At 42.7% G+C, this 12,784-nt stretch overlaps 1 protein-coding gene across 1 annotated transcript in view; it reads left to right on the top strand.

Annotated features, from left to right (window-relative positions):
- Positions 1-12,784, top strand: part of EXT1 (exostosin glycosyltransferase 1) — a 188,589-nt gene that overhangs the window by 175,091 nt on the left and 714 nt on the right. Inside the window, exons 6-11 of the mRNA XM_009881027.1 lie at positions 117-249; positions 1,580-1,698; positions 2,438-2,533; positions 5,283-5,372; positions 9,133-9,293; positions 10,292-10,463. Coding sequence (XP_009879329.1) covers positions 117-249; positions 1,580-1,698; positions 2,438-2,533; positions 5,283-5,372; positions 9,133-9,293; positions 10,292-10,463 — 771 coding nt within the window. The remainder of the gene's footprint in view (positions 1-116; positions 250-1,579; positions 1,699-2,437; positions 2,534-5,282; positions 5,373-9,132; positions 9,294-10,291; positions 10,464-12,784) is intronic.

Genomic DNA, 12,784 nt, shown 5'->3' with positions numbered 1-12,784 from the left:
TGTGTGCCTCAGCTTTTTGCAAAATGGGTGATGATTCCAGTCAGCTGTGATCTCTGAAGCTTCTACCAGTGACTATTACAGTCTATTTAAAAATCATCACCTCTCTTGTTTTCCAGATTATTCAGGACAGAATATTTAAGCACATATCACGTAACAGCTTAATATGGAACAAACATCCTGGAGGGTTATTTGTACTGCCACAGTATTCCTCATATCTGGGAGATTTTCCTTACTACTATGCTAATCTCGGTGAGTGAATCCTTGCTAAAATCTAGCGGTAGTTGGAATTTCTAGTGGAAATTTGGAATTTGATCTTTGAGTAGCATGTGCCAAGTGAGTTAGCATTCATTTCTAGTTAATGATGCCTTTTGTTTATCCTGTCTGTCTCCCCTGCCCACTGTAGACTGGAATGTCTCTGACTCATCAACATGCATCATGTGCCTCTTACTGGCAAAGATTGTTTTTAAAAAATCTATGCCCCTTCATACTTTTCAGTTGCCAGTAATTAATGCCTGAGTTGCTGACCCATTCATGGCCCGAGGGGACATAAGAGGAATAGCTTTTTGCTTTCTTTGTTTATTTGTGCTTGGCAAATTGGAAAAGTGGTAATTTACCCATGACACTTGTTATTGGAGTACGTAGTTGGTATGGATTTATTCTCCATACTGTGTGTCTTCATATGGATCCAACTAGAAGGAATGAACAGGGCTTAGGTTCGTGGCTTTTTCCTGAAGCAGAGCTTAATCAGTGAGTTCTGCAGGGGAACGTGCCTGCAGGCTGAAGTGATCCTGCTTACCAGGTTCCTGCTACTTTTGGCTCAGCCTGTGCCATCCCACTTGTGTGGCTCTGTACTGCTCACCTGCTAAAAATTCACACTTAACCATGGTAGAGAGGGAGAAGAAGGTTTCTGTGGGAATTTTGATGAAAAACGACTATGACCCCACACAGATGAATTTAGATAAGATTGAGAGCAGTAATGAAGGGTAGACACCAGTAGGATCTGTTATTTTAGGCAGAAAAGGAAATCATAGCGAGACAAAAATATCAGAATGAAAGACAAGGATGCGAGCAGAATTATCAGCTCAGGAGGTAATTTAAGAGGCATGTGGATGGGGGTTGACCCAGAAAGAGCAAAAATCTGACAGAGGCTGTAATGGAACTGGGGAAACTGAACAAGCTTCTGGAAGTTGTGGAGATTATCTGTAGAAACCATCAAGCATCCAGAGCCAGGCAGCAAAACAGAACCTGTGTCAAGAAAGACATTTGGTGGAACAAACTAGATGTCAATATTGTCTGTGGGACAAACTGGATGAAAGAGATTGCAGGACATCTGTGGAAGTAGTAAGGAAAGGCAGTAATTGTGTTGGAGTCAGGGATTTCAGAGGGTGTGGGAGTTAAAGGGAAGTGTGATCTCCTCTGAAGCATCTGGTATCCTAGTATCTGAGACGAAAGGAGATGGCCTAAAAAAATATGGCAAGGTTTGCATTAAGTGCAGATTTTTTTTATATCTCCAGAGTCCTTTAGTCTGTATTACGCAGGGCAATTTTTTTTTTTTACTGAACACATCTCTTCACTTCAGGTCTGAAGCCTCTTTCCACATTCACTGCCGTTATCCACGCAGTAACTCCCCTGGTTTCCCAATCTCAGCCTGTGCTGAAACTCCTGGTTGCTGTAGCCAAGTCCCAGTACTGTGCACAGGTAAGCAGCGCTGTTTGACTGTCAATCACATTGAAGACAACACCACTATCCCATGAGAGAAGACCCTACTGATTTCAGATCTTCTCAGTCCTGTTTCAAACCTCTGTTTCAATTCTAATGTTTGGTTTTTTTCTCTGAGATTTTTACTGTCTGTGACCTGCATGCATGGGAAACAAAGAATTCTGAGTATAGTGTGAGTGGAATAGAGACAGTAATTAAGCCCTTTGTTTCACGAGGCAGGTCAAATAATGACTGCACTTTAAAGATCAGAATTGCATATGCTACAAAACGGCAGAAGGATGTCTTTGCCTCAAGAACCCCTATGTTATCTTCCTTCCTCCTGCTGTGGCTCTTAGTCTCAGCAATGTTGGGATTTTGGCTTCTCTGAAAGGAGCCCTGGGGAGTTCAGTAGGAGCACCCTCTTGCAGTGGAGCGTCACAAGTGGTTTAGCCTTTAATGATAGCTAAAGTAAATCAGTGACATCCATATGACCTGGCCTACATAGAGACTTCCTGAGTTCCTGTCCGGCCTACATTTGCCTGAGAGGATGTATATTGTAAATAGTCAGGAAGGGGGAAATTACTGTAGGAAGTGTTATTTTTATACAGATTTGCATCATTGCTGTTGATTTTGAAATTCCTAACTTGATTATAACATTTCTGTCTGGAGATCTGAGGCCTTAGGGTTTTGACTGCATTGCCACTAAGGTCTCTGATCATGGTCCAATATTCTCTTTCAGATTATTGTTTTATGGAATTGTGATAAACCCCTCCCAGCCAAACACCGCTGGCCTGCCACTTCTGTGCCTGTCATAGTCATTGAAGGAGAGAGCAAGGTAGGTGGAAAGAAACATTGTAAAAGATTGGATATATTCTCCAGTGGGACCAGTATTTATTTTTCCATCTGCTTTGGTGAAAGCTTTGTAGTTCCCAACGGTGTGACAGCTCCTTTCTGTTTCTTGGCCCTTTGTACCAGCTTGGTCACAGATTCATGTTTCATGTGTGAGTCCCCATCCTCTCAGAAATCATCAGCGTGCCAATTAATAGCATGAATCTGAGATTCACAGGTGGGACCCAGTTTTGAAATGTGGCCCCAAGAGTAGGTAGTGCTGACCCTGTCTTTGGAGATTTCTGGCTCTCTGCAGGTGCATGAAGGTAGTGATGCTGCTGGATTGAGTCTGAGCAGTCAGATGTAAGACTTGGGGGTCAGCTGTGGACTTAAAAGCAGAGGAAAAGATGAGAAAGAATGATGTTAACGTGCCTTTGAAAAGTACCTTCTCTCATGGCCTTGTAGGGTGCTGCTGCCAGTGATGGGATCCCACCACCAAAAAAAAAGGAAGGGACAATAGACATTTGTGTGGGAACAAAACCACCATGTCATCTCATGCTGTGCAACACACTTGTTCTTTGCACTTCTGCAAAACAGACACCACCCAGATGAGAAAATAGGCTTTTTTAAAAATCCACACTGAAATTGGTGATTCCTTGCCAAATGCAGGCCTGAGAGAAGCAAGGCTTCTTGCTTCTAAACTCTGACTGAGACAGATTTGGGCTGGTCCTCTCTGCAGTCTCTCTCAGCTGGCTCTTGAGCTCTGTGTTTGCAAAGGCAACTTTTAGTTGCTTTGGCTGTACGGTCCTATTTTGAATTTATAGTCCTGTCTTTGGTCTTTCCCCCAGTCACCTTAACAAGGGAAAAGCGAGAGCCCTGCGAGGTTGGCAGCTAATGGCTCTTGCCTTAGCTAGCTGTGTAAACAGTATCAGGAGAGTTGCTGCAGGGCCAAAAAAGGCTGTAGTGATTTCTGAGTCTTTTGAATGTTGTGGGGTTTTTTCCTTTCTTTTTAGAAAACTTGCAGAGGTGAGATAAAGGAGAAAATCTCTGACCAACTCTATGGTGTTTGTAGAAATTGGCCCAGGCACTGTTTAGATTCCAAATGAGTCTCCTGAGTACACAAAGGTGTGTTTATAGTGGATGGTCTCTTCCCTCTGATATCCCAACATATGCCAAATGGCTTCTTGCGTGGAAAAGATGTTTGTTTGGAGAAAGCTCGCAGAGCCAGAGCAGTGCAATTCAAAGGTTGCACAAAGAAACTGCTTTTCATCTTCAGTCTTAACTGAAGCATACTGGCAGGCACAGTTACGCTGTGCAGGTGATCACAGAGGTCTGCCTTTACCTAACCTTCACTCTTCCTCCTGAAATCAAGATATATTATCACACCCATTTTACAGAAGGGAGCTTTAACTACAAAACAAAATACACGGGTAGTCCCAACTGTTTTACTATTTGACAATTTTACATGGTCTGTAAAAGAGCTGGGGTGAGAACGCTGGTCTCCTGCTGGCTGCTTGCTCTGCTTTGCCTTTGCATAAGCAAAGCAAAACCATCAACCCCTGCCAGATCACCTCTTCCTCACAGCCACCACCTCCCTGGACTGAGGCCATTGTAGCGATGAAGGGACCCTCTCCAGACAGACACCATGAACCTCCTGATTAGAGAGACAGAGCTTTCCCTGAATCAAGGCATAGACTTAGGGACTTGCTTCCAAACAGGTTGCAGGGGATGCAGAACTGACCATGGCCATTATGACAGATGTATAAAACTTCTCCATGTCCCTGTTTCCATACAGTGATTTCCTTGTACTGGGCCTGATTTTTGTAGTGTTTTCTTGGCATAATAAATTGGAAAAGAAGTCTATTAACTACCCAGGATATTTTTCCTAGCAAATGAAGGAAACAAATAGTGTTGTCCTTGTTACTATTCATCAGTTCTCAAAAGGTGCTAATTAGTCTGCTAAAGAAACCATATGGATTCTCATTTCTTGCTGTTATCTTTTTGATCCTGCTTTCCCATCTATTTCCTATTGCTTTGAGAACTGTCCTGCCATAGTTTTTAAAAGCTTATTCTGTATATAGTCATATAGATTTTATATATATAGCTATGTCACTTAAGAATGTGACTTTTTAAAATGCTACAGTACCAATATAGCTCTTGATGCAGGTGAAGCTCAACAGATACACATGTTCTTTAGCATATTCTCCTTTACTAATGGAGAATGTTGCACCATTTGTCAGCAGCTCCCTGCAGATACAGCAGCAATGCACTTTACACGGGGGCCATCCTGGTGGCTTAATGTCCTTCACACACAGCCTGGACTACTTGGCTTCCCAGCTGCATAACCTTATGAATGCTGCAAGTCCTTCTCAGTGTTCATTATCTTTGATCCCCACGCCCCGTAGGAGGGCAGAGGGACAGTCCTAGCTACCAGGAAAAATGTCCTCCCTAAAGGAGCCATAGGGACATCTAATTCCCAGTATGGACCATTGCACTTTGTCACAAAAGGAAAGCAGCATGCTCCAAAGAGAGAGGTCTGTTCAAAATTTACTCCTCAGGCAGAAAGTGTAGGCTGACTGCTGGGGTGACAAAAATGAGTCTTTCACTCTTGAGCTGAAGGGTCCTTTCCATCAGACAGAGATAAGATGTCTCAGACAAGAGGAAATAAGAATGAGGAATAAAATGGAGTATTTCCCTTGGAAATGAGTCCTTCAAGTGATTTTTTTTCCTCCCCTTCCTGTCTTGGACACCTACAGGTTATGAGCAGTCGCTTCCTACCCTACGACAACATAGTGACAGATGCAGTTCTAAGCCTGGATGAGGACACCGTGCTTTCAACCACTGAGGTAAGGGTCTCCGTCATCTTGGGAGAGCGCTTGGCTCCTTGGCTCATCCTGAGCACAGCAGATAGGCTCTTTTCTTGGCTTTGCCAGTGAGCAAATGTTATAAGATTTCCTGCTCCACTCCTCAGATTTAGCACGTTGCACTTGTTTCAGCAACGCTGCCACTGCCTGCCATCAGAGGAGCTTTTCGCCCTGGTTAATTGGCTCATCATTAGCATATGGTTCTTAGGTTCTTTATTATTTTAGTAACATAGCTGCAGGCGGGTGTAGGCAGCCAAGAGCAGTCGGCTTTAATACTCTCTTCTCACTTTTCTGATTGGGGTAGCTTTTTTCCCCCCACGTTATCAGTAGGGTGTAGGTGGGGAAGGAAGGGGTGTCAGCAGCAGGGGACTGTTGTCGCTCCAAAAGACAGCATTGACACCCTAATGCGGGATTTCACTGAGGAATGCTCTCACCATTGTGTCGCCCTATAAAATTGGAGATCTTTGCTAGTTTAGGTGTTAGAGTGTTTGTGCTAAGAGCAAGATAGCGCTAAGAAAAGAAAAATACCGTAGAAAACCAATTTTTACAACTGGGATGAGTATTGATTTCTGGAACCTCTTCCTGAGAACCACAGGGGAAACTGATGACAGTTTATATAGAGTGCAATATTTGGGAAATACATTATTAATGATGGCCAGGGAATAGCTTGAAAAACTCGATTTTCTTTTGTTTTCCCTTTTTTTTCCCCATGTTCACAGCCATTCCCTTCTCCCCACTTCACCTTCATAAAAATGCTTTCATATCAGTGATGGGGATCTTTTACTGATGCTGCTACTGGTTATATGTCAGTGGAGAAATGCCTAACATTAGTCACCCATCACTACTATATACCCTACAATGTCACCGACGTTGTTCTAAATGGATGAGATTGCAACTGCTCTTCTCCCCAGTATGGATTTGTTGTGCTGTGCTTAGACTTAAGAAGTCTTAAGGCTCCTCCTTACAAAGAGCCACAGTAGCCCTCATCTACTGCACAGATGGAAGAAGTAGTTGGCATTGAACCCGCTTGATACCAAGATTACACCTTGGTAGTTTCTGCTAGATGAGAAAGAATACAGCTGCTGCCAAAGCACCTGTGTTAAAACACCTGCACAGCCAAAAAAAGAACCCAAACCAAAACCAATAATTTGGCATTTATCCTAGAGCTGAAGTTCCTAAGCAGGTTGTTGGCTCAGGATGAAGGGTCCTGTCTCAGCTGCCCAGGGGCTGCGGTAAGACCTGTCAGGGACTTCATTGCACTGTGGTGGTATTTACAACAATCCAGCCTGTGGATTCCATGAGGATTTGGGGTTTTGTTTTGTTTTGACTGGTATTTAGTCATCATCCAAACTTTGGAGTCATTTAGGCTTCTGGAACACATATGAAATAAATACTGTTTCTCATTCGGCTGAGCCATGTTTTACCCTGAACATTCTGAAATGCAAATATTTGTTGTCGTGTGAGACAACATACACATTTCTTTGTGGCTTCTTCCCTCCTGTGAGCAGCTTGCAGTGGATATTGCATGTTTGCATGGTGGGTATTGGTTCTACGAGCCCCATGGCCCCTGTGCTGTGGAGCGAACCATTTGGCCAGCTCTCCGTAGCACCCGCCTTGCAGCTTCAGCATGCCTGTGCCAGGGTCAGCAGCTCTCTTTGGTGGCTTTCTGTGAAGAACTGGGAGCTTTCTATTGCTTCAGTTCCCCCCTCGTATGGCTTACGCAAAGAAACAGCACGTTGAAACACTGACATGAAACGCGTGGTGTAAAACTTCCCTTAAAACTGGCTGCTCATGGGTGGTCGTTGTGGCAAAGCTTCAGGGCCCGGAGAAGGCAATTTAGAAACGTGGTCAGACATGATCATGTTCCTGTTGGGAGGAGCAGTCACCAGGCACATCCTCTGCTCTGTCAGGCTCTAGCGTAGTAAAGGTTTTCTCTTCATGGCAGAACGGCGCATAATTGCTCTTGTGAGAGGAGCTGTGCCACATGCGCAGAGGGATGTTTGTGTGGGAAGTAATTAAAAATAAGCACGGGTCAGAAGTGATCCGGGGGTTCAAGAGACTGGCAGCCTGCTTGGCTTTTCCTGCCGATCAGTTTTTTTGATCAGCTGAGTGATGTTGCTGTTAAAAATTATGTAGGATGAGGACTTGGGTTTTTTAATAAAGGGAGTTTTCTCTTAGGGTGGTTGCTTTAGTGTGTCTCACTGGTACAAGTACAGATACTTGAAAGCACAAGTGAGGGCACCGAGTGCAGCTGCTTTATTATTTATTTAAGTTTGAGATTCTCAGACTTCTCTAAAGAAAACAGATGTCACGTTTTATGGGAAAGGCTTTTACAGGGAAAAAAAAAAACTTTAGTTCTTTCATGTGGTATTGATTTGGATGAGATCAGAACTATCACAACGGTAACTGGTTTGTGCACATTGTCTTTTTAGTTGGCCTCAGATTCCTTGAAACAACTTGAAAGAAAATAACCAGTCCCTAACTTTGTGTTCCAGTACATGTGCGACTCTTCTGTTTCATAAAAACACTTGTAAATGAGAGAAGTCTGACAATAATCGCACAAAATGTGACTGTTCTCAGATCATCTACTCTTTATCTAACCTCTACACTCTTGACTTTGGCTGGGTTCTTGGAAGGTTTTTCGAAGACTTTTTAGCAAAGTTTTGGGTCCCTCTGGTACTGGAGGAAACTTGGTGTGCAGTGCAGAAACACATCCCTCGTTTTCTTGTGTTTGACTGGAACAATTAGCATTGTCTTTAACTCTTTTTAAATTTTGGTCTAGCTCGAGCTCCAAAACCTAAGTTGAAATAAAGGGACTCCCAACCAACTTTATAGTGACAAGAATCTTTCAATATGTATTTTTACCAAATTCCTTTCAAATCTATGATTTGATGAGCCTTCTGCAAACTACCCCAGTCATCCCTTTCCTAGTGTCACCAGGATTTTTTTGGTGGGATCCTGGGGTAGCAATGTCCTGTCACCTTGTCAATTCTCAGAGATTTGAGTTATTAAAATAGTTAAAGCAGAACAATAAAATAAAAACCCACTGTTGGCAGTATTTGACATCTTCTTGTGGCTCATACAGTATCAAGCATTTTTCTTAAAAGTATAGGCTCCTAAAGCCATTTAACTACATGGGAATCTTATCTTCCTCTTTATTAAGCTATATGTTAAACCCTGTTGGTCATGTAGACAGTCTTAAAAGTATGACCTGGATGTACCTTAAAGGCTCAAAATGGGTGGAAGATATAAAAGGACTGTGCATTGATTGCCCGTTTTCATCTCAGTGAGCCACCCTTATAATTTAAGGTGTTTGACTCCTGATTTTCCAAGCTTTGTGTTGACAGTACTGAAATGGTAGGAGAGATGCAGAAAGCTGAGCAAAAGGTTCAGTTTACCACATAGCTATTACCACTCTATATTGCATCTAAGTATAAATACATGCACCTACACCCATTCTTTCTGTAACTTGAAAAGGTTTGATATGTAAAGGGCAAGCTTGAAAATGTTAATGTAATGCTGTGATGCTTTAGACTCCCTTTAACAGGAACCATTAAAATGTGCATAATTATAGGGCAAAATGTCAAGCAGTCAGTTTAATTTACTGATGAATACATAGAATTAATGTTTTGCAACAGTTCCAAGATTCTGAATTATGAATTAGTGGCAAGGTAATATTTTGTTTTGTTGACATTTGTTGAAACAATTTTGGTGTTCATTTGGCCTGTGCCTTTGTCCGCAGGTGGATTTTGCCTTTACAGTTTGGCAGAGTTTTCCAGAGAGGATTGTAGGATACCCTGCTCGCAGTCACTTCTGGGACAACACTAAGGAGAGGTGGGGGTATACCTCCAAATGGACTAATGACTATTCCATGGTATTGACAGGAGCTGCTATTTACCACAAGTAAGAACCCAAAGCATCTGCTGTCCTCCTTCTGTCCGAAACAAAATAGTAAGGGGAGGTATGGGGGGGTGAAGAACATTCTTCCGGGGAGGGGAAAAACTGGAAAGATAATAAATGGGTCTACTTTTTATGGGGTAATAATTTAAGTTCTTGGTTTAGCTCTGGGGATCTGGTAATCATTATTGCGCTTGTTGGGTCTCTTTGAAGTCACTTGTATTTTGAGGCAGTCGGACTGCTCTTTTTAACATCAGGAATTACACACTTCAAAGAGTTCCCGAATTCATTAAGCTGCTTGGCTGAATGGCCTGTAGCACAGCAGAAAGGAGGTTACTTCCAGACCAGCTCTGGGTATGTGTTAGCTGACAGCTGCAGACTGCAAACTCTTCTGGCTACTCTAGAAATGTAGTACAGTGGACACATCGCAGATCAGCGTATTGCAGCATGTTGGAGAAGGCCCTGTTGTTAGGACTTCAGCAGACCAAAGGCCCCTCTAGATGTGAGGAGAAAGTCGACAAATTCTGGAGTGCCTAATCCACATCCCCACAAGAGAGAGGACAGCCCACAGGGGATGACATAGGCCCAAAGGAGAATAATTTCAACAATAAGGACAGTAGTAGGCCAGTTTAATAGAGCTCTCCAACTGAACAGTTTTGAAAGAAGAGGTGGAAAATGAATTCATCAGTGTTCTCTATCACATTATAGTAATGTGGTGCTCTCTTTCGTGCTTCTCCATTATCTTGATACTTAGGTCTGCATTATTTCTTTCAACCCAGTTATAGAAAAGGCATATGTCTTGTTTCTCCATTAGCACTATTTACTGTCTTGATGAGATACTGATTTGTTCTCCCTTCTTGTTGGAGGATGAGACCGAAGAAAGGAAGTGGTATATCCAGAGTTCAGTACAAAACTTGTGTCTCAACTGAGATAGAAATTTCCTGGAGTTGGTAATCCCTGAAAGACCATTGTCTTGTATTAATAATGCTGCTGTTGGATTCCAGATATTATCACTACCTGTACACTCATTACCTGCCTGCCAGCCTAAAGAGTATGGTGGACCAACTGGCCAATTGTGAAGACATTCTAATGAATTTTTTGGTGTCAGCCGTGACAAAATTGCCTCCAATCAAAGTAACACAGAAAAAACAGTATAAGGAGACCATGATGGGACAGGTATGTATCCACAGCATGTTGTAGCAGTTGGGATGTATTGATAATATAACGGTTTGACTTCTGGGTTAGGCTTAAACAGTGATGCAATTCGCACAATTTTTTTCAATTTTTAGTTTAGCAGAACAGAAAATAGACTTTAGATATGCTTATTATAGTGAAGGAAAAGGAGAAATGGCAAACTTCTAGTGTGGATGACAGCTTCTCTTCATAGTTTTCTCACACAGTGTTATTCACAGTGATTCCAAACTCATGGAACTGGTGATTATAGTGACCAAATTTCTGTTAAACTCCAGTTTTCTAATTAAATATTCTAGACCTAAGTCCTAGTCATGCAATGCTAGAAGCAGAAGTAAATTCTAGAAAGGTTTTCTATTTTTAATTATTATTAATGAATATAATGTACCAGGCTGTCCCTGTGCTATTTTCAAGTATATAGTGTGATTCAAGCACTGACATTGGACTGTCACAACAGAGGTAGTTTGTGATATTCAAGGGTTTTTTCCCACAAGGAACATTTTGTCCAACGGTGACGCCATCACTCACTAGCAGCCATGAAATACTTGCTTTAGATCTTCTTCCAGCTACTGGATAGGCACTCTGTCATTGCAGAAATGGATATACCTTCTAGTAACAGGGATACATGGTAACCTGGGGGCACTTTTCCTCCTGGCCTGTGTGAGAGAGCGATGGGAGGAATAGCAAGTCCTGCAAGACCTGCAAGTCCTAAACAACCTCCCATCTGTGCTGCCGCGGTGGCTGTGATCTGCACTACAAACCAGTACTATGATTACTAGGGGCAGGAGAAAGAAGGGGCCCTCTATTTTTCCCCTCACATTTTCTCCTGTTAGCTTTACTTGGGTCTTTGACTGGGGAGTGGCTGTGCCAGTTTGTTGACTCCCTTATCTGTATGCCACTGCATTTTCACCTAACGTGTAGGTAGCATTCAGCAATCCTGACTCATCTGGATACCCAGAAGACCTTTTATGAGCAAGAAGGTGCCATCCAGAATGTACCTATTGCTTCCAGTTTGAGCTTTACCTCTCCGCAGGGCCATGCTTTGGCTGTTTGTCAGAGTCTGAACATTAATTTTTCTTTTAATAGCACGGGTGTCTTGAGTCAGCCATGAACTATAGCTCTCTCCTAAAGACAAGTTGTTCCTGCAGCTTTGGGAAATGTAATGGACCATGTTCATAATTCCTTGAAAGACAAATAAAAAATTAACATAACCTCAATGTTGTGACAGAGATTAATAGTCGTATGGAAATTCACTGTTAATGGCCGGAATGTCTGCTATAATCCTCTAGCAACAAGCTTTTGCTTGCTCTTTAGTGGCTCGGTATAATCAAGAGTCTGTAATCAATGCCCATTATAACCTACCACTTGAGCTAAACTGGACAGGCCTTGGACAAAGATCAAGTCTGATACCGCATTCATTTGGCAAGTCCCTGACTTTATCAGTTTCTTCACATTTTGATTAATACGCTTTGAGTTTATGAATTTGTATTTGTTTTTAAAGTATAGTGGAAACGTAAGTGCTATAGGGAGATGCATGAAAAAAACAAAACTTAGGTTCTCAGCATTCATAGGTTATCTTTAATAGTTTTATTATGTTTATACAGAATAACTGCTTCAAAGCTGTTAGGGCCTTATTTTTCTAGAGGTGATGAATTTCAATGGACTTTCATAGGAAAATCCATTCTTTCAGAGTTTAATGTGATGTAACTTGGAACTTCAGTTAATTTTCTCTGTCTGTAAGATGGTACTGTCTCATGCACTGGCCTCGGCTGGTGGGATTCCTGGAAGCACCCTGCTTTTCTCTGCAGGATGTCTATACACGAGTGATGCCAGGCACCTAAGGACTTCTGCTGAGCTCAGTTACAAGCTGTTTGAAATTACTTGTGTATAAATTTCTGCATATCTGGACTGCAAAAGTGTGGGTTTGACCCGAGAAACTGTAATAATTGCAGCGTGTTTTCCTCCTTCAGCTGAATGGGCAGCAGCTGGCTGGAGGATGTGCACCTCCAGTGAAAAGCAGTGGCCGCCTTGTCCTTCCTGGTGGTTTTTAAGGACTTGCTTCATCTCTGAAATAGCTTGAGGGTTTAAAAAAAGATATAGAGTGAGGGATGGGGTGAAGCAGTGTGCTGGCAGGCTGTGAGAGGCCCGATGTGGGTGCCATGCTCCAGGTTGGGCTGGCTCATGGTCGGACTCAGGTCACCACACCACACTGCCCTGAGCTCTGCTCCTACAGTCAGGGATGGCCGGCTCGCCATCGCCAGCTCCTGCTGCGGGCAGGGTGTCCTTCCCCTGGCTTGAACCCCCCT

This window comes from Charadrius vociferus, unplaced genomic scaffold (genome assembly GCF_000708025.1).
Source record: "Charadrius vociferus isolate BGI_N301 unplaced genomic scaffold, ASM70802v2 scaffold2, whole genome shotgun sequence".
Classification (NCBI taxonomy): Eukaryota; Metazoa; Chordata; class Aves; order Charadriiformes; family Charadriidae; genus Charadrius; species Charadrius vociferus.
Note: the sequence above shows the minus strand (reverse complement) of the source record. Positions and strands in the feature narration are given on the sequence as shown.